At 40.1% G+C, this 22707-nt stretch overlaps 1 protein-coding gene across 2 annotated transcripts in view; it reads left to right on the top strand.

Annotated features, from left to right (window-relative positions):
• Positions 1 to 9801: 9801 nt before the first annotated feature.
• Positions 9802 to 22707, top strand: part of ZC3H12C (zinc finger CCCH-type containing 12C) — a 68412-nt gene continuing 55506 nt past the window's right edge. Inside the window, exon 1 of one of the 2 annotated variants that reach the window (XM_032472752.1) lies at positions 9802 to 11141. In XM_032472752.1, the coding sequence (XP_032328643.1) occupies positions 11118 to 11141 (24 nt within the window). In that variant the 5' untranslated portion in view covers positions 9802 to 11117. Of the gene's footprint in view, positions 11142 to 11188; positions 11365 to 22707 lie in introns of those variants that run through there. The other variant, XM_032472754.1, reaches the window with a different exon arrangement.

The following is a 22707-nucleotide window of genomic DNA, read 5'->3' as shown; positions in this document are numbered from 1 at the left end:
TTCCTTAGCCCCACATTATCTTACCCTCTCTCCACTTTTTGGCCTGTCCTTCGTCTACATGCTAGGCAGTATCCCAAGTGCTTTACATAAATTATCTTATTTAAGGCTCAATACAATCCCGTAAGGTGAACACTGTTAGTACTTGCATTTTAGAGATGAAGAAAGCGAGGTGCAGAGAGATGGTGGTGGTTTGCATCAGGGTGGTGGCAGAGGAGAAAAGAGGGCAGATTAACAGATATATTTTGAAAGTAGAACCAACAAGTTCTGGTGGCTAGACTGGATGTGGGAGTGAAAGTAATGGGGGGGGGAATCAAGGGTGATACTTTAGTGACAAGCCCCACATATCTTGGTCCTTGGTCCAAATTATGCAGCCATTTGTTCAGCCTATTTGTCATCTCTAATTGGATGCTCCAGAAGCCCTTCCAGAAGACAAAGTCAACATGCCTAAGACTGAATTTTATCAATAATTTTTTCCATAAAACCTGCTCCTCCTTTTAATACCTTTTTTCCCTAAGAGTGTCACCATCACTGTTATTAAGTGGCAAGTACTATAGAAAGGGATGCAAATGAGAGAAGCAGTTAAAACTGTAAAGATCCTTCTAGGTTTTCAAATTGTTTCTCCAACTTATTAACATATTTACTAGACTTTTATCTCCCGCATTGGACCATAAGCTTCTCAAGGGCAGAGATTGTGTCTGTAATTAGAGCTAACATTTACTGAGTATTTTCCAAAGGTCAGGGCTGTGTTAAGCATTTTCCATGTGTCAGCCCATGTAATTCTCCCATCAGCCTTATGAGGCAGGGACCAGAGCACAGTGGTTGAGTGTGGGCTAGACCGCCTGGGTTCAAATCCTGACTCTGTCACATTATTCGGGGAAAGCTACTCAACTTTTCCGTGCTTTGGTTATCACACGGGACTCTGGGACATCTAACCTGGAAAGACGAAATCAAAGAAGCCTTTCTAGAATGAGATGAGCTGCTGCGCTGAATCTTTGTTCATAAGGGGGACGGTGTTGCAGGCAGAAAGAGGAAACTATGTGGAGGCCCAGAGGTCAACAAAAGCATGGAAGTTTGCTTTTAAACTGCCAGTGCAGTTTCCCAAGAGCAAGAAGGGTCACAAACTCAAAACCTACAAGATCCAGGCAAGTAAGGCAAGTAAGAGAGGCTGGCCAGGGGTAAGATAATGGTAAGATATGAGATCCGGGCAAACAGGAGGACACAGGAAGCATTTAGAGGCTCTGGCCTCTACTCCCACCAAGCTCCTCCCACCTCGCCAAGCTCCACTACACTGCCGGTCATTCTTTTCCTTGAACCCCCTGAGCTAACACCGCCTCGAGGCTCCTTCACTCTCTGCTTCCTCTACCTGAATGTCCTCTGCACGGCTGGTTCCTTTTGCATCATTTCAGTTCAAATGCCATTTAAAACAGGTCTTCCCCGATCACCACCCCAGACCTTCCAGGAATCCACTCTAATTTATTTCTTCAGAGCACTTGCTAGTACATGACATTATTGTATTCATTTGTTGATTTATGGATTTCATGTATTTGTTTAATTGTATACTAGGTATGTAATATAAGCTTTATTAATGCAGGAGAACTTCCCAGCTCCTAGAACAATAGCTAACACACAGTAGGAGCCAAACAAAGGCCATTCATTTATTTTGAATAAATGAAAAGTGCTTTTATTGTGCACCTACTCAGTGTCAGTTATTAGAGGCGGCAGAGATTGAACAAACATCAGAATATAGGTCAAGGAGTCAGTGCCAGAGGAATGTGTGTGAAAACGCAGGGCGTGGGTCAGAGAGGAATTCTTTGTAGGAGTCAACAGCAGAAGAAATACTCTGAAAAAACTGGTCAGGGGAGGTAAGCGGGGAGCAGGAGAGACATTGTATCTCAGAAGCTAAAGGAAAACAGTCCAGGATGTAAATCACAACCTGATTAGATAGTGTGCTTCTGGCTGATTGTGATCTCGAGCAGATACCTCCGTATCTGAGAATTTCCTCATTACATTGTCTCATCATTGTGCCCATTTGGGGACTTCTGAAGCCTCACCTTCATAGCTACTGTCTGTCTAGATTTCCTGTGATATATCTCCATAGTGGTGACATGTCTGTTCCCCTTTTATCTTATTCAAAAAAAAACAAAAACCTTTCCTCCATTCTTATCTTCAGATAAATAAATTTCCACAGAGATATGCATCCTATCTGAAGATACATAAATACATACGTATATAAGTAATATACATATTATAAGTGCTAAAAAGTAGGCAAGGTTAGAGGATGGATGGTAACCAGTGGTATATGAAGGGAGGATATGTGTGATATTCTAGGCAGGGTGTTAAGGGATGGCTTCTCTAATAAGATGACTTTTGAGCAGAAATCTGAAGGACATTAGTGAGCGAGCCTTGTAGATATTTGGAGACAAGCGTTCTGGAGATGGGAAACAGCAAGGAGGCGAGTGTGGCTGGTGGAGAGTGAGGTGGTGGTAGAAGCTAAGAGGTTGGCAGTGAACAGGACAGACTGAAGGAAGCAGTGACTGCCTTCAGCCTCAGGAAGTGAGGTACCTCCCAACAGGGTCCAGCACACAGTGCCCAGTAAACATCTGTGGAATGAGTGAACCCCTAAGGTGGACAGAGAAGTATTCTGAGACCTGCATCCTGGTGATCACAGCTAACCAAATGAGCCCCTGACTCATGCACGCTTGGCACTTGATTATGCTTAAGGTAGTATTTTCTCTAGATTTTTTTTTTGATTTTTTTTCTCTTCCCTTTCTGAGAAACATATATACATATATATATATTTTAAGTTATGGACCATGTCTTTTCTGATTTCATCTTCAGTGCTGGAACTCAAAAACCAAGTTAGGAAAGAGAGTGGAATGTACAGATATAATGGAAGAAAAAGGAAAAAAAAATTGCCAAGGGTGGTCAGCTATCTCTGGGTAATGGGATGAGAGATGATTTATATTTTTGAAACCTTGTTTTTATGTGTCTTTAAAACTTTCTACCATAAGTATCTATTCTTGTCATAATTTTAAATAACATACTAGAATACTACAAGGTACTAGATGTTAAAGCCAGTGAAATTTATCTCCACTCAAGATTCTACAGCTGAAGTATTTCAGTCTTCATTTCACTCTTGGTCATCTACATACATAAAAGAGCCTTGGGGAATGCCAGTGCAGTATTTGTACATAAAGAATTGACTACCATTGACACAACATTGTAAACTGACTATAATTCAATTAAAAAAAATGTTAAAAAAAAAAAAAGAACTGACTACCAAGACAATATAAGTAATTGTCTAGACCCAAACCTACCAACGCTCAAAAATGTTCTCACAAACACGTATTTTAGCCAACACAGAAAGCAGTGATAATATATTTCATTGGGATAGTGTCTTCTAGTAAACAAGCTGTCCTTGCCAAAGCTTACTGAACACTGAGCTGCCTCTTGTAGTTACCCAAAATAAAGTGACCATTTCCTGAATTTCTCTAGCAAGATCGCCACTAAAAAGTAGGGACTGCCAAAGACAGATAACGCTCACTTTTTAAAATAGATACTTGTAAAAATGACCCAAAAGCCCTAGCCCTTCTCAAAAAACCAGGGTTCTGTGTATAAAACTAAAAAGAACTAGAGGAAGTCACATGATAACTGAAGAGGCAGAGAAACATTTCAGGGGAATACTGACATTGTTTCAAATTAAGTAAGTGTTTTGACCAAAATGAAGGGCCATGGACATAGGAATAGATAAATGGCTGCACTGTATCCAAAACCGTTAAAAACCACCATTGGATAGCTCAAGTCTATTTACCTGTTTAGCCTCGATCATCTCTTGCCTGGGCCTGTGGCACTTGCTTATGGGACCCATGGCTGCCTAGCTGGACTTCTGACTTCTGACTCCTGGATGCTCTTTGGCTGACTATCCCCTGGAATGTCCACATTCAAAGAAAAGTAACCGGCAGAGTAAATTTCCCATTGATTTCTACTCTAAGGTTGGAAGTGAGTACCTGGAACCACCTAGGCTGGCCGTTTCCCCTGTATCTCTCAGAGCTTGGCGTCTAATTTCACTTACCAGTCCCCTGTCCTAGACTAGCCAGTGTAGACCCTAAATCAAGGTGATGTTCCCACTCCAGCCACCCAACTCTCCAGCAGTAATGTGACTCAGCAGATAAAGAGATACCTAGACAGGAGCCATCTGATGGTTTTTAACGGTTTTGGATACAGTGCAGCCATTTATCTATGCCTATGTCTCACGGCTGCTCATTTGGGTCAAAACACTTACCTAATTTGAAACAATGTCAGACCTGTTCTGTTTATAACGCTGCTCTTCCTGTAAACTGCAGCCCTAATTATGGGCCATCTCTTCTCTTTCATTGTTGTGCTGTTTGCTGTTTGTTTGTGGGAACTGCTTTGCTTTCATTTGTTTGCTGGTTGGCTGGTTTTTATTTTTTCCTTCTTTTTTTTTTTTTTAAACCAAGCCCTGCCTTGCTCTGCTGTTCCAGCAGTTGTTTCCTTGCCTTGTCCCTCCACACTTCAGTATCTTTCTAATTCCCCAGTTACGTTGAGATTTGAAATTCTGCTTTGTCCACAGTTTCAGAGTCTTAAAACCTGGTTCCCTTGGCCATGTCTTTACTGTCTTCTAACAGATCAACAACTAAATCATTAGTCACAGGCTGGAGAGTCTTTGAGTGTTATGGTCCCCAGTTCCGGTGGTCTGGAACCAACCCAAGTGCCTTCTACACGGCAGCCACAGGAGAACTGAGGACAGCGCAGGGAACAAGACAGACAGAGCTCCCGCCTTTGTGGAGCTTACACTCTGATGGGTGGATACACAATAAAATAAATAAGCAAATATAATTGTAGGTGATGAGTATTATGGGGAAAACAAAACAGCATGCTGCACAAGCCCCAGGCCTACGGCCGACTTGTGATGTCTGCGACTTACATGAACTTCTGCATCTGCTGCTGAGAATTCCCCTGGATGTTTCCCTTCGTTAAAGCAGTTCCCATCAAAAAATCTTCATAGAATCTGAGTTTTGGTGCTTTTGACCATGACATTGTTTATGAAAAAAAAAAAGTGACCCATCCCACTAATGCTGGCTGGGAATTCTTTAGCAATTACGGGATCTCCCCTTCCACATGGTCACAGGAATCTTCCCCTTGACTGGGAAGCCCCAGACTCCACACGTGTAACTCACAGGACTCCCTCAACTTCCTCATCCCTTTCTGTTCCTTTTCAACAATTTAAAAATAATAATATCTGCCTATTTATAGAATCAAATAGAAAGGTGTGGGCAATAGAACACATCACCAAAAAATGCAGACTTAAAAAAATTTTTTTTTGAATAGCTAATTCAAGTACCCAATTTAAAATTTGAAAGCCATTATTACATGTAGAGTAAAAAATGAATCTGTCTTCTACCCTTGCTTCCAAATCATCCAGTTTCCCTGTCTGAGACAACACTGATACTGATTTCTTGTGTGTCCTCCCAGAGATGTTATATGCATTATAATACCAAACACAGAGACATTCTTCATCTTTCACACAAATGGTAGCATACTATATACATTGGGTTTTACCTTAGTTTTTCAAAAAACAGTGAGTCTTGAAGTTTATTTCATATACAAGGAGCCACTTCACTCTGTGGAGTGAGTGGCATGCCAATATACGGCAATACTACAATTTATTTAAATAGTTTCCTATTAATGGGCATTTAAGTTGATTCTAATTTTTTGACTTTGCAAATAATGCTGCCATTAATAGTCCTGTGACGTAGCCTTTTAACATAAGACATACTCTAGTCTGAAAAATTCCATAATTCTGTCCAACGAGGTCAATTTTGTGCATTTGTAGTCATACATACTAACTTTCTTTTAAAATGACAGATGTTTGCAGAGGTGACGAGGATGTTTTTGGTGCACTTGAAATTTCACGTTAAAACAAAAGCTTTCAAACTTCTGGCCAGGATGAACTGCAATGACAGATGTGGACCTTGTCAAAAAGGCAAAATGCCACCTTAGGAGCTTTTCTTATTTTATATTAAGTGTAATATTTCAAAATTCCTATGTTGGCCAAATATGGTGACATTTGGGCAGCTAGACTGTCTGATTCAGGTAGAAGCAGCAGCATGTGACTGTGTGATACAAGCATATTGGAAACCTTGCTGTCTGGCTTCCCACAATGCTGAAAACAAGAGTCATGCTGCTGGTGCAAGATCCTGTGGTCACTCATCAGAAGAAAGAAACCCTGGGATTGGCCAGCAGCACAGATCTCGTGCCTTCTAGTTTCTTTTCCCTAAGACGTCAGGGTTAAAAAGCAACTCTCACCCATCACTGCAGTACATAGGTAAGAACGAGTTTTGTCCCTCCGTGGCCGTCTTGCGTAAACCATGTGTAGGAAATGGTCATTTAGGGTAATAATATTAAGGAAGCTTTATATTTCATGGGTTGTTGGAATTGACCAGAACTTCTCTGAAAGACACAAAAGAAACTGTGAATGAAAAATCACACTAGTCACCCGGATCCATGTGTGAGAAGCTCTTCAACAGGGGAAAAAATCAAGTGCCGGCCAAAGACCTGGAGATGAAGGTTCATCAAAGGGACGACTGACACTGTTTCAACCAAGGTAAGCGCTTTGGCAGAAATGGTAAAGGTAGGAGAGATGAGAACAGGGGAGGTAATTCTCTTGCATCCTCAAGTGTGGCCAGTGGGTCCACACATTTTCAATGAGAAAACTCCTAAGGACACCACTAGTAAAGCTCTAGGCAGAACTAGGCAGAACTAGAAGCTGTTGCCAGGGTGTGTGCCAGCTTTGAAACTGAGGGTGACCTATGGGCCATCTCTTCTGAAGCCCCTAGAGGTCTTAGATAAGGTGACTGGGAGACTGGAAGGTCCAAGCTGAGGTGGCCAAGTAAGAGGGGATGGGCATCGAAAGCTGTCTTTTCAGGTTTCAGTGTGAATCCAGGTGTGTGAACTGTCTACCTGGGTGCTTATTTTAGAAAGAAAAGCGGCCACCCATTCTCCTCCCTCCCACCCCCTGCCCCCAACCTGTTCTTTCCAAAGCATTTGCTTTTAACTAGTGAGGGGACGGCTGTCCCAAGGCTTTGCCATCATCACTCAAATTCTTTAATTATGTGCATTTCAAAGTCACAATTCGAGGTCCACCAAAATTCTGATTGATTTTACCACCAAAATATGAATTGGCTGTCCAGAATTGGTAATAGCAAGTGTGCTATATCTGCCTAATGCCTGTTTTGAAGTTTTAATCTCAGACACTCAAAATTTGATCCTCAACCACAAGGACCTACTATATAACATGGCAAACTATAGTCAATGTCTTGTAATAACCTATCATGGGGAAGAATCTGAAGATTAATACATATCTGTGTGTGTGTGTGTGTGTGTGTATACACATAAAACTGAATTGCTTTGCTGTACACCTGAAACCTTGTAAATCAACTATACTTCAATCAAAAATAAGAATTAAAAAATAAAGCAAAATTTGATCCTCAATTTCACCATTTGCAAACAGCAAAGTGGGGTCAGATTCAATGATCTCTTAAGTTTTCTCTTATCAGTCTAACATTCTCTGAACCTATGAAGTTTATTCCCTATGTATTCTCTTTTCCTTTTAAGTAAAAATAACTTGGAGTAAAGAAAAGAGGAATTCCCTAATGCTCATTTATCGCAGAGCCACAGAAGGATTTTACTTTTGGTAGGAATTTTCTTTCAGCTCTGGTTTACTGAAAATGAACAGCCATGCTTGGTTATTGTTATAATAGTGACCATTGAAAATGTCCATATTTCCTCTCGCAATAGCAGATAAAAGTCTCATTTACCCAACTCTTTGCCTTTTCTAGATAATACTATAAAACATTTCCACATGTGTATCCCCACTATTACCACAAATGCATGCCTAAAACCAAACTATTCTAAACATTTGCTCAAAAGAGTAGTTCCTCCACCCCTAGACGTCACATTTTTTTTTCTAGTCGGTGATGCTGCAGGTTTCACTTTCACACCCCCACATCATCTTGGACTTCTCCCTTTTCTTAAGTTCATCTCTAGCAAGTAGATCCAATTATTTTACAAAGCCTCAGTGATTTTTAAGTCACACTGTCTCCCTCACTGGTCCTCCCTCACTATTTCTTCATTATTCCATGTCAGTTCTCCCACCTTGGCCTTCAAACTTGTTTCCCTGCTTCAACCCTTCCCCTTTCCAAATAATCATCACAATATTGGTTTCACCAAATTAGGGATATTCTCCATGTCACCTTCTGCTCAAAATTCCTCTCAGATTCCCCACTGTATATAGGCTACATTGAGCTCAAACTCTGTCTCTCTCTCTGTCTCTCCCTCTCTTTTTTGCAAATCTGTGTGTAATTTGCTCCCCCTTTCCCCCTCCAGCTTTTTTTAATCCCTATTTTCCAAATTTTCCTGGCTTTCTATCCTTGTTTATGCTGTTCCACTCTAATGCACTTTCTTATCCTCTCTGCTTTTCAAAATATTATTCATCTTCATTACCCAGCTTAAGTTGCCCCTTTTTGAAACCCAGAATCATTTTCTATGGGAGTCTGAGTCCTCCCAACCACTCCAGCCTAAAGTGATTTCTCTGTCCTCTGAACCTTCATTGCATTTGCTACCCATGACGCGTATTTAACACATAAATTCTCTCGTCGTCTTAGTTTTCTTTTAACATTCATGTTTCTTTTATCTCCCAACTACAGAGTAAGGTAATTAAGGGCAGTAACTGGATCATTCACACAGTGAGTCCTGATTCTAGAATTAGACTGCCTATATTTTAATCCTTGCACTGTTATTTACTGACCTTAAACTTGGTCTCAGTTTTCTCATCTGTGAAATGGAAATAGTGATAGCTATTCCCTCAGAGGAGTTTTGTGGGCGGGAAGTGAGAGAACATATGCAAAGTGCTTAGAATAGTGCCTGGAACATGGTAAGCATTCACTAAATGTTAGCAATTAAAATAATTATTCATGTCTCTTACCTCCAAAGTGTCTAATATATGCCTTGGTCCATAACCACACTTAATCAATATCTAATGGAATTCAGTTGAGTCAATTGAGGGAAATAAGGTAGACTGTGTGGGCAGCATATTGTAGAGTAGGGGAACTTCCTGGCATCACTAAAATCATGCCACAGATGCCATCACTTACTGCTGTCAGCCAGCCAGCCTCTTTCTAAGTCCCTGCCACTCCCTAATACTGCACAAGAGACTTCTGAGGGTTTGGCTCAGTGAACATGGAATGCTTTCCTGAGCATCCCTCCCTTCCTGCCAATTTAAACTGACCTGGCTGCAGAGAGCAGGTTGCCAAGCTTCTGAAGGGCTTTAAAGGTGGTACTAGAAATGTGGACCAGAATGCTCTCAGATGCCCCCAAAAGAAGCCTACAAGTCTACTATTTCATTTACGAGATCCCAAGACTGGCCTGCTGAAGTGGAAAGCAGGCTCAGTGAGATGCTCTCTTTTCGTCTTGCAGTGTCAACGCGCCAAGGGGACCAGCCAGCAGGATGCTCTCAGCTGGGATCCCATCATCCATAGCTAAAGAGCAACAGATGCTGGCCAAAGAGGTGGGGACATCTGTGCTGCTCAACTGAGCCATAAAAGCAGTTTTTGTTTTGTTTTGTTTTAATAGAGGAACTATAAAGTTTGAGCCCCAGTAAGCATCATGGATAGATACCACAACCATTAAGCAGCCTGATCAGATTCAACAGATCCAGGCTCAAACCAAGGATGCCCCCACTGAAAACAGTTCAGAAAGGGAAGAAACAATTTTATTAAAGGTGAAAAGTGTGATCAAAGACACAAACTCTAGTCCAGTGAAATAAATATGTGCTTTGAATGCAGACAGACCTGGATCCTTCTACGCAAACTGCGATTTCGGGAAATTTTTCTAATCTCAATTTCTTGTGGGATAAAGGGGATTATAACACCTAGATCACCTGGCTGTGGTGACACTTAAATGAGATAATGCACTTAAAGCAGCTACCAGGTCTGTGGCACATGGTCGGAGCCCATTCCAGGAAAATTCCTTTTCCTCTCACTCTGAAAGCTGACGCTTCCTGCCCAAGGCTAGGAGTGAGGCGCCTGCTGACCATTCTACCGGCAGGTGAGTGAGATTATTTGAGTATTTCTGAAACGCTGACCTAGATTGTGCTGGGTGTCGTTGGGCAATTCACAGACGTAGAAGGGCCCTCTGCTCCCAGCGCTTTTCACTCTTGCGACTCAGGAGCCCACCTCGGTGGAGCGGTGTGTCCCCTCCCAACCTCTCGAAAGAGATCCGGATTCATTTTAGCCTCGATTTTGACACGTTGCCACTTCCAACAAGGCCAGTTTCCTGGCTGAAAGAAGTCTTCCCCCGAATGAAATCCCAACAGCTTCATCTGTGTAAATTCCCTTATTGGTCTTGCTAATACCGGGTGTGGTTTTTTTCCTCATTACGGAATATTGGTAATAAACAACCACGGGAAAGGAAGGCAGCCGCTGATTCCCTCGGCCGCCCGAGGAATGATCCGTGTTAGCGCCGGCTGGAGAAGGCGCAGCCAGCCGAGCGGAGAGGCGCTCGCCCGGGCCGGGCTGGGCGAGCGGGGCGGGGAGGTCGGGACCCCCGGGCCGGGCGCGAGGGGAGGCGGCCCCAGCGGCCGCGTCGAGCCCGGCAGGTTCCAGCGGCTCCCCTCACCCCTCTCCACGCCTCCCGGGTTTTCCCCTGGGCTCGGGGTTTCCTGTTTCAGTTCTCGGTGATCTCCAGCAGCAGGTGCTGGTTTGCCAGCCTCGACTCCAGACGAGGCGAAGGAGGAGAAGGGGAAGAGGGAAGGGGAGGAGGAAGCGGCGCAGCGGCTGCGGCTGCGGCTGCGGCTGCGGGCGGGCGGGCGAGGGGCGAGGCGGCGGCGGGAGAGCCGGGCTCGCTCTCCCCGCGGAGCAGCGGCGCGGGCGGCGGGCCGAGCCGGGGCCCCGGCGTGTGGCCGGCGGCTGGGCGGGCGGCATGGGGGAGCCTCCCGCTCGGCCCGCGCCCTAGCGGCGGCCGCGGCGGCCCGGCGCTGAGGGAGAGGCGGCCGCCGGCCGGAGGGTCCCGGGGCGGCCCGGCTGCCGGGGCATGTGGTGATGGCTGCGGAGAAGAGGCTGCAAGTAGGTTGAGCAACAGATCGGTGCGCGCGCGCGTGGAGGTGGGGGGGCGCGAGTGGTGCCAGCCGGGGGAGGGGGCTCCGGGGCCGCGGCCGGCCGGGAGGGCGCGAGGGCGGGCGGGCGCGGCGCCGCGCGGGGAGGGCCGAGGTGGCCGCTGTCGCTGCTGGCCCCGCCGCGGGCTCGCCGCTTCCTCGCCGGGTCGGCCATGCCGGGGAGCGGCCCCCAGGTTTGTCCCTCGGGAAGGGGGTGGAGGGGCGGGCAGCGGCGACAGTGGCCCTGAGGGAGCCGGGCGAGGGGAGGGCCGCGGGCCGGGAGGCCGCGCCCGAGCGCCGGGGTGAGGGGCCGGGGCTGGGGCCGGGGCGGCCGCGCCGGGCGGTCTCCAGGCCCAGACGGGAGGGACCCCTGAGGTCGAGTCGCTGAGACCCCTCCCCCCCACAGCTCCCGGGCCTCGGGTGGGGCCGAGCGGAAAGCCCAGCGCATCCTCCCCGGGGGCAGGGCCGGCCCCACCGGGATCTCGGGCGCGATGAGGCCGGTCTCCCAGGCCCCGCGGCCTAGGGCTCCGGCCGCCCCGGGGCACGGCCGCCGAAACATGGAGGCGGGCCGGCGCCCCAGATGGAAACGGACCCGCAGCCCCGCTCCTGCGGCTCAGACCTGGCGCGCTTGTGGGGTGAGGCAGCATCCGACATCTCGGGTCCAGCCCCAGCCATCAGCTCTTCTTACCCACCCCTCCGGCCGAGCCGAGCCGCCGCCCCCGGGCCGGCCGTGGCGCAGACCCCTCTGCCCTCCCCGGCCCTCCTGCACCCTGCACCCCGCACCCCGCGGACTCCAGCCGAATCCGCATTTTCACCCCCGCGTTCATTTTAGCTGGGCTGGCTTCCATGTTTTATCTCTCTACAAAGAGGTGTTACAAATATAACTTGGAGAAATGAATCCCGCTTTTCTTCCCTCAACTGTCCTTCACTCCTTCAAGTCCTTAAAAAAACAAAAACAAAAACAAAACGGCCTAAACGTCCAAGTACGGATTACCCAGCTGGGTTTCTTGCCATTCGGGTAACCGTTAACAACCCCGGTTTGTGCTCTGTGTTTTGTGATAAAAAGATGAAATACTCACCCAGATTTAGGGAAAGTTTTCCTATTGGTTGCAAGATTGTGTTGGAATATCCCCAGGCCCGTGAGGTGCTTACTGATTCAGGGTTTTTTTTTCTTTTTGGGTTTTTTTTTTTGTTTTTTGTTTTTTTTTTTACTATCTTGGAATAGTTTCCGTGATACTTGAGGCTCAGTATATTTAGAAACTTGGGAAAGTTCAGCAGTTCTTCACTAATTTCCTCATTTAGTTTTTTGAAGGCATATTGTAAGTGGAAAACAGTGGATATGTCTCATACACAGTTTTTGGACTTTCCATGAACCACAAGAAGCCACAATAGAGTGTGTTATATTTTTTAAAAGTCTTCATATGTTTAGGGTATGAGGGTATGGCTTCCGTTTATTTAATCACTTACACATATACAATTAATTTTAGTAGCAGCTTCTTAATTTTGGTGTTATCTGATGTTTGAGTATAAGGATACCTTCACCAAATATTTGTAAAAATGTCTTACTGTGATAACCCCAGGAGGACGCCTGTTTCAGACTTGCCTCTCTATTCACCTCTTTTCTTCCAACTTGGCATTCTGATTTTAAGTTACCTTCACCTGTCTATTTGAAGGTTCCCTAGAAAATCAGAATGGTCTAGTAATTGACTATATCTATAATTCAAAATGTTTGAGTATTTTTACTTAGTTTAAGGATGAATTTTACTTCTTTAAAAGTAAGTTACCGTCCTATCTATAGTATCTGGTCATTACATGAGTACTTACACTATAAAGTAAAATGAACTTTTAAATAAATCAACAAAAACGGATGCCATTGTTTTTTGTTTCTATTTTTAACCTGCTTTTCATAATGAAAGTCTAATGAAACTAGTTTATTATAATGGAAAATATTAAAGGATAAGAAACAGAAACTTGGAATGTTTGCTGATGGAAGCTTTTATTAGTCACTTCCTTTTACTACATTTTTGTTTTAATTACTAGACTAATAAGAGTATCCTATTTTATATTACTGGCTTCTCTGGAGCTATGTTTTCAGGGATTACTTCTGCAAATTTGGGCCCCAAGTGTACAATGGAAATAGTGTTTTTTTAAATATTTTTCTCATTCTACAGCTGGGTTAGCTTGTCTTCATTCTGGCAGACCACAACGGTCTGTATAGTAATTAATTTTAATTATTATAACAGATATAAAAGTGTTGCTGTATCATTTTATACCTTTTTAATACCATTTTTATATCATTTTTTACCCTTTTAGTACCTTCCATTGTTTTTGTACATTCAAAATAATTCCACTCTCAATCTTATTTGATGGCAATTTTAAAAACACAAACATAAGATATTAAGTAGGAGGGTTTTTTTTTTATCCTTTTAATGTTAGTATGTAGGATTGTAAACTAATCTGCAGTTATTGCTCGTGTGAGACTTGTAAATTTCTACTCCCTCAGCAGATAATTATAAGTAATTATAATGTAGGTGCTGTGTAAGGACCCTGAGCTCTGAAAGATGAGAGGTTATAAACAGAGAATGTAAAACCTAAGTGCCATAAATGAAGAAGAAGGAAGTGCAGGTGCTGGGGAAGGGGGCATGCCAGGCCTGAAAGGTGGGTGTCATTTCCAAATGAATACCTTGAGTCCAGGGAAGCTGGGAGTGGATGGTCCAGTGTGTCTGGAGCATCCCTGTTCCATGGATGGTAGGAGTAGTGGCTGATAAAAGTGGCAAAGATAGTTTTTATTGGAAAGAGAAATGTTAAGAAGGTCAGTGAATAACAAAAACATGTTAAATCAGGATTCCAAATTTACACCTAAAATAGCAAGATTCTGGGGCTCAAATATAGAGAATGTTCCCCCAAATTTTGTACTTTAAGTGCTAATATGCCTCCTAGACCTAATAACGTAGGAAACCTCTTGCCTTTACAAAGCTAAAACTTTAAGGTTCACCCAAAACATGATCACTGCTGCTGTTCTGTTACTTACAGTTCAGGGAAATGATGACAAGTTAGACTGTGGTTTTTTTTTTTTTTTTTTAATCTATTTCATCCCAAGATGTATTTCCAATATTGTATATTCCAATATCTTGGAAAAGTGATTTTATAGGATTGTTGAGCTATTTAAATGAGATGGCCTATGAAAGCTGCACCCTGGCTAGCCCAGTATAATTTTTAGATCTGATGGCATAAAGATAACTTACAGATCTGTGATGTGGAGATAGCAGTACCTTATCTTTGCTTTGATTTTTATGGCTGACATAATTATAGCTATTGTATGTGCCCTGATGTGCCAATATCGCACTTAGGCATCGCTTTTATTATCTTCATTCTGTAGGTAAGGAAACTGAGACACAGAAAGTTTCAATAACTTGCCCAAAGTCACACTCACACCTCTAGTAAGTTGCAGAAGGGAGTCTGATCCCCTGAGTCTGACTTTAAAACCCACGCCCTTAACCACTGGGCGCTTTTCCCTCTGTGATACTATTTTTAGTTTGTTCTCTAAAAAGTGTCATTGTGTGTGTGTTTGTATGTTGACACACATCGTTTGAAAATTAAGAGAGGCCTGATCATTAGAATTATGGGTACGGAAGATAAGAGAAGTATATTAGCCATTTCTGTAGAAAGTAGTTCAGGGACAGGACAAAACAGAAAGCCTGTCTGGCCAGATAGGTTGCAGGTAAGGGCCACATCTTTTCAGCAGGTTGCTTAGGTCCATAAGAAAACAAATCCAAAGACAGTGTTTCAATCCGGCATGGTGAATGTTTAAATAGCAGTGTAGTCCACAAAAAGGAGGCTTTTTTGGCAGAAAGAGACCTCAAAGTTTTTTTATGAGTAGTGATTTTTTACTGATTTTTACAACTCTTATCTCTGACTGTAGAAATGTAATGTTCTCATTGTGGAAAACTTTGAAAACGTAGAGAAGTATAAAGAGTTTTCAAAATACTTAGAACCCAGAGATGATGAACTCAGCACAATGATGGACTTCTCTCTTTAATTTTTTTCTATACAATGACCGAAGATTTTTTACTTTCTTTAAATGGAAATAGGGAATAGTCACCCGTAAAGTGTAGTGTACGAGGTTTCCCATCACAACACTGACAGTGATTCTGATGCCCAGTGAACTAGCTTAAATTAGAGCCCAGAAGCAGATGTCTGAGCATTCAAAGCGTTCTGCCTTTAAGATGAATTACTCCGTCTCTAAAGGTGGATCGGGAATAAGAAAATTCCTAAGTCTTCCTGCCTGCCTGGAACATTTCCCCCATCACCCCCACCTTTTGCCTGGCTCGCTCTCCTTTATTCAGGCCTCAGCTTAGTCTCACTTGGTTTACTGCATTGTAATGTAAGGTTGATAGTAGTAGGTGATGCCGTACCAAGAACTGTCCTAAGTGTTCTACATGTATTAATGCATCTAATACTTACTGTTCTCCTAGGAAGAAGTATTTTAATACTTTTTTTCCTGATAAGGAAACCAAACCACAGGTGTTTTAAATAATTTGCTGAAGGTCTCAGTTAACAATGCCAGAACAAGTGTCCCAATTTCAGCTAAGTACCAAATCTTTAGGTCTCTGTAACCTAATACCTGTTCATAAATATATCTGTTATTGTAGGACTTAAACAATATAATGGAATCATCTTTCTTGGGAGTTTGGTTCTGAAAAAAGGTGTACCTTTTTCTTGTATAATTGGAATTCTGCTGTTTGTAGAGCTTCGTGTACCCCACTTTGCAATCCCTGTTTAACGTATACACTGGGGATTTTTCTCATGACATTAAAAATATTTCAAACATTTTCTTCCTAAGAACATATGATTTTCTTAATCAGTCTCCTACTTCAGTTAGGCATTTGTTTTTCTCCAGTATTTTAATATCATAATGCTTTAGTTGCACATCCTAGCAAAGTTTTTTTTTTTTTCCTGCATCTCTGTTCTTAGGATGGATTCCTAGAAGTAATGATCAAAGCCTTAAGGTTTTTGATGGCCCAAAAGCGTTCCAGAAAAGTTGTATTGATACATACACTCATTAGCAAAGAGTGAGAGAGTGGATTTCATTCTATGTTTGAGTGCACTCTTCAAAAAATTTTGACAGTTTGTTGGAGGAGCAGCAATATCTAATTTTAGTAATTAGATAATCAATGCAGAGCAAATAGTACAGTTGATACACCTTTTTTTTTACGTATTTGTGAAGTACTTTTTCATTTTATTTATTTTTAAAATTTATTTTTATTTATTTTATTTCATTTTATTTTTTATTGAAGTGTAGTTGATTTTACAATGTTAGTTTTAAGTGTACAGCAAAGCAATCCTATACTCAATTTCTTGTAACAAACTATAATGGAAAAGAATCACAAATATATGTATACATAAGTGCACCCAAACATTTCAAAATTAATTTAGAATGTATGATGTGATTTCTTGAACAGCCATATACATTTGCCCTTTAAGAGTATAATTAACCTTATCTACCCCATTTAGCAAGGAAGGATATTATAAAAGTGATTAAGACTAAAAGTCTTAAAATTATTTTAAACTTAAACTTAAAACTATAGTCTTAACTATTTTAAATGGACAAATTTGTACACATGCATTATATTTTTTTACCTTCAACTAATACGTAGCCTATAATTTTACTTATTGTGAAATATAGTAGCTAGCATTTGTTGGGTACCAACTCTATGCCCGTTATAGTATTAAGCACTTATTTCTCTAACTTCATTTTTCAGCAGTTCTGTGAAGTTTATACTGTTGTTTTGCCTTTCTTCTAGGTGATGGAACAGAGGGTATCAAGATTTCTGATTTATCCTAAACTAAATAACAATGCTTGTTAACTTTTTTTTTAAGGTGGTGATGGCAGTAGGACTCAATGATTCATAGTGATTCATATCAGTGATTTTTGGTCTTTTCTCCTTGATGTTAGCTGTTGACATTGTCACATCCTCTAATTTGCAGCAGATAACTGCTGTGGACTGTGAAACTGAATGACAACAGCTAATATTATGGCTAAAGTACAAGTATTTAGGCAGCTATTAAAGGCCTGTGGGATTCTCAGATTGTCTAGGTTGGAGAACTAGAAGGCCGCACTTTCAGAGAGAGCTGTTAGGGTCTCTGAAGTCAGCTAGACCTGGATTTGAATCTCAGCTCTGCCCTTTCCTGGCTGTGACTAGACCATACTCAATTTCTCTGATTCCTCATTCATCAAACGCCATACTTTGCAAAGTTGTTTCTATTGATTCAAGGTGATGAGTGTAAAATGCCTGGCACGTAGAAGGCACCTAATATCATTATAAAATGATATAGCATTATTCATTGAATTGATTAGACAGCGATTTTGTTTGTTTTGTTTTGTTGTCTTATCTACTCACTGGCTTTTAATTGTGTCTTGAGTATTCAGGATTACCAGATTAAAAATTTCTATAAAAAGTCAAGTTTTCTGTTACTGCTTTTAAGTATGTCGGTTTATATTTTAGATTTTTCAAAGGACTTTCAAAACTATTACTTCATGTCTTTCAGGGTGAAGCTAAAATTAGTTTCTGTTCTTTGTTCTTAGTCATCTGTACTCATTTCCTATTCAGAATTATGTGGGCTTAATTTTATCCTTACTCTGGGACTTAGTCTGTTTTCAAATCTTGGCTTTCACATTATAATTTATTTTTATTATTTTGTATGCTTATAGGGAGCAGGTCTCCCATATAATTGAGGCTGCCTCCTAACTGTTGGCTTAGACATTTTTTGTTTTATCTTTTTTGTTTGTTTGTTTTATCTTTTGTTTTTGTTTTATCTTTAAGTCATTGTTTTCTTTGAATTGCCCTACTGATTTGGTGATCTTATGTTTTAGGTACTTCCTGGAATTTTGCGGTAATTTTGAATGATTAGTACAGATCTAAAAGGCTGAAAATGTACAATAAATTATCTATTTTGATAGAGTAGGTATTATTTCTATTTTTGCTGAGATAGAAAAGTACCTTAAATAACAAAACTTATGGTCATAAAGTATGTTAAAATTAACAATATCATGCATAGAAAAATTAGTTTTCAATAGGAGAGATGTTCTCTAAGCTGCCTTTCTATTATTTTGACTACTTCATTTTATCTGTTAAAATTAAATTTTGAGTTAAGTATTTTAACATTTATTTTATCACATTTTTCAAACACAGAAAAAGTAAAAGTAGTAGTGAAAAATCATCTATAATTCTCTCCTAGAGACTGGGATCACTGTTTTCATTTTTTTAAGTCTCCTACTCAGTGTAAACACATCCTTTTAAAAAATTGTATGCATATGTAATTTTGTTTCTTGCTGTTCATTCAAGTATATCGTGTTTTCCTGTGTCATTAAATATCCTTTTAAAAGATGATTTTTATTGGCTGATTGGCATTCAGCATATTCAAGTACTGCAATTTAATCAAGTACATTTTATTGAGTATTTAGTGTATCCCCAGTTTTTTATTGTTGTAATGAACAATGTGATAAATGTCCATGTATATAAATCTTTGTACACATTGATGAATATATTTTAAACAGATTCCTAGGTGTGATCATGCAAATTTTGCCCTCTGGAAAAGTTGCACCAATTTATTTGCTTATTAGAAATGCATGTGTGTTGCACTCTGCACCCATCACCAATTCCCTGCACGGTTTGTGTTAATTTGAGAGACAAGAATGACATTATAGTGGTAGGAAGCTCCTTCAGTAGAGTCAGAGAGACTGAGTTTGAGTTCCTGTTCTGACACCTACTGGCCATGTGTTGGGCAGATTTCCTATATTTTCCTAAGCCTCAGTTTCTTTGTAAAACTGTGATGATAGTACCTATTGTCATGATGATATCATGGTTGTAGAGATTAATTGACGATGTGTATTGAAGTGTAAGTCCTTGAGAGATGTTCGCTATCATTATTTCTTATGAATGAGATTTCCCCTCATTACGTTTTATACTTGATATAACCTGTATTTTATACCTGGTAGTGGGTGGTATAAAGAACAGTTATTCAATTTTAAATAACCATCTAGTTACCCTTCTGAACTCTCTTATGTACTGTTAGTTACATTATAGGACTTAGTTCCAGTACTTTTTGAGTTGAGTCTCTTGATTTTCAGGATATATTACAGTGACCCAATAATAATGTTAATTTTTTTTAATTTCAGCTTTTTTTTTTCTTGTCTTATTGCATTGGTTAAAATCATAGAACAGTGTTGATTAATAGTAGGCATTTGGGCTTATTTCTGATTTTAATGGGTCTTTCTCTCTGGTGTTTAACTTTTTAAATGCCAGTGGCTATTTTTTCCTAACACAAGTGTCCTGTACTTACATACACATGTTCCTGCAAATAAAAGTTAAATGTGAGAAACTTGAAAATAGATTTATATATTATGGGAAGAATCCTTTAAATTATTAAATACCTAAGTATCTTTCAGGCACATCTTCAAAAATATTTTTTCCGTGTTTGACTCGTGTTCTCTTCCTTTTAAATTGAACATGTGGTCAGTCAGTTTAAGGTTTAAATGTCAGTAAGGCTGAAATGTTACTGCTTTCAACCCACACTTAATGATTCCATCCTTGTATCAGTGATACAGATTTTGAGACCCTCTCTGCTTTTCACCATTGTCCACTATTATATGATATTTATAAAATATTAAATGAAACAAACTTGCCACTTGGAATAAAAACCTTTGTTCAAACGAAGGCTTAGGATCAGGTTCCCATTGCCCTCCTTAGCCTCTTTGGCATCTTTTAGAACACTGTTTGAAAATGACAGCCCCCCCCAAAAAAAAAAAAAAGATTCAAATAATTTACAAATCATGAAAATGTCAGTGCTACTGAAACTGAAGTTTTCAGAGGCTAGAAGGAAAACCACCTTGTGATATTATGAGATTTTCATTAAATAGTTTTTGTACCGAAGTCCTAATTTAGCATGTTTTTAAAAGTGATTAAGTATAACAACATATACCTCATGAAAATATGGTATTCACAAATCCAGGTAGTGTCTTTCTATTGTTAGGTTACTGAAATTTGGATCCTGGAGTCTCTTCTTTTTTCTACAGTTTTCCATCCATCCAGTACTATATTTTTAAATACCATACATGCTGATGACTACCAAACTTATCTCCAATCCTGACTTCTCTCTTTGACCCAGCTGCCTTGGGACAGCACATCTTGGATAGCTATTAGTACCTGAAACGAAATTGTCTAATAAAATTTTGTCCTTCTAAATCTGTTACTGTCTGAGTCTTCTCCACTCCTGTAAGTGTTGCTACCATCTTCTCAGTTGCTGAAACCAAAAAATCTAGAAGTTCTTGATTCTTCATGTCTCTCTCATCTTTCATACCCATCCAATGCAAGAGCCTTTAATCAGTACTTGCAATAAATTGAATTAACAATGTTGTCCAATATTAGAGAAATTTACTATCATAGAATACAATCTGCTGGTTAATATGTATTCTTATAACTTGAATGTACTATACAACTTACCTTTCTTATAATTAGGACTTTTGTATATAGTGTAAGTAAGATTATACATATATTTGGTTAGTGTTGGTGCCATCTTTGTTGGGTTTTGTCAACCTAAGTATGTTAGCCTCATAAAGCAGTTTGAATGCTTTCCGCATTCTTAGGTGCCCTAGAATAATCTCAGTAATGTGGAAGTTGCTGGGGTTTTGCTAGAACACACTCATAAAACCTATAGGTATAGCATTCTTTGTCAGGAATGGAAAAGAGGGTATAAATCTTTAACAGAGTTTTTATTTGTTCCATGGTTATTCACCTTTACAACCTTTTCTTAAGTCAGCTTTGGCAATGGTTTGTTATTTATTGGCATAAAGATTTATGCAAAAAATCCCTTTCATTTCATCAAACATTCCATCTGTAATGTTATATGTTTATAGAGTTCCCCGACAGTCTTGGTCACATTTCTAGAAAGTTTTTCATTCATTCATTCATCATTTAGAACCGGCTCTCCATTGTATTAATCAATTCTACACTTTTTTGCTTCCTAATTTACTTATTTATGTTTTTAATTTTATTCCTTTGTCCATCTTTATTTTGGTTTGTTTGCTTATTTTAACAATTCTAATTTATTTATTTATTTAAACTTTTTTTAAATTGAAGTATAGTTAATTTACAACTTTGTGTTAGTTTCAGGTATATTGCAAAGTGATTCAGTTTTTATACACATATATATATATTTCAGCTTCTTTTCCATTATGTTATTACAAGATATTGAATATAGTTCCCTGTGCTATACAGTAGAACCTTGTTGGTTATCTGTCTTATATGTAGTAATGTATATATGTTAATCCCAAACTCCCAATTTATCCCTCCTCCCTCCTACCCCTACTTTCCCCCTTTGGTAACCGTAAGTTTGTTTTCTATGTCTGTGAGTCTATTTCTGTTTTGTAAATTTCATTTGTATCTTTTTTAGATTCCACATAGAAGTGATATCATGTGGTCTTTGTCTTTCTCTGTGTGACTTACTTCACTTAATATGATAGTCTCTAAGTCCATCTGTGTTGCAGCAAATGACATTATTTGATTCTTTTTTATGGCTGGATAATATTCCAGTGCACATATATACCACATCTTTATCCATACATCTGTCAATGGACATTTAGTTTGCTTCCATATCTTGGCTATTGTAAATAGCACTGCTGTGAACATTGGGGTGCATGTATAGTTTCAAATTAGAGTTTTCTCCAGGTAATATGCCCAGGACTATAATGCTGAATTATATGGTAACTAGTTTTAGTTTTTTAAGGAATCTTTGTACTGTTTTCTATAGTAGCTGCACCAATTTTATGTTCCCACCAACAGGAGGATTCCCTTTTCTCCACACCCTTTCCAGCATTTACTGTTTGTGGACTTTTTAATGGTGGCCATTCTGACCAGTGTGAGGTGATACCTCATTGTAGTTTTAATTCACATTTCTCTAATAATTAGTGATATTGAGCATCTTTTCATGTGCCTGTTGGCCATCTGTATGTCTTCTTTGGAGAAAGTGTCTGTTTAGGTTTCCTGCCCATTTTTTGATTGAGTTGTTTGGTTTTTTGATATTAAGTTGTATGAACTGTTTGTATATTTTTGAAATTAATCCCTGGTTGGTAGCATGGCTTGCAAATATTTTCTCCCAGTCCATGGGTTGTTCTTTCATTTTGTTTATGGTTTCCTTTGCTGTGCAAAAGCTTTTAAGTTTAATTAGGTCCAATTTGTATATTTTTTGGTTTTTTTATTTCCATTACTCTAGGAGACAGATCCAAAAAAATACTACTGTGATTTATGTCAAAGAGTGTTCTGCCTATGTTTTCCTCTAGGAGTTTTATAGTATCTAGTCTTACATTTAGTTAACCTTTCTAATTTAAGTGTTTAATTCCTTTATTTCTTGTTTTCTATTAAATATACTCACACCACTAATTTTTTCATGGAGTATAAGTTTGGCCACATCTCATAGGTTATAATTTTATTGTCATCCATTTTTAATGTTCATAATTTTATTTTTTATTTTCCTTTAGC

The sequence above is a fragment of the Camelus ferus genome, chromosome 33 (assembly GCF_009834535.1).
Source record: "Camelus ferus isolate YT-003-E chromosome 33, BCGSAC_Cfer_1.0, whole genome shotgun sequence".
Taxonomy (NCBI): domain Eukaryota; kingdom Metazoa; phylum Chordata; class Mammalia; order Artiodactyla; family Camelidae; genus Camelus; species Camelus ferus.
This window is presented reverse-complemented; position numbering and strand designations above follow the sequence as displayed.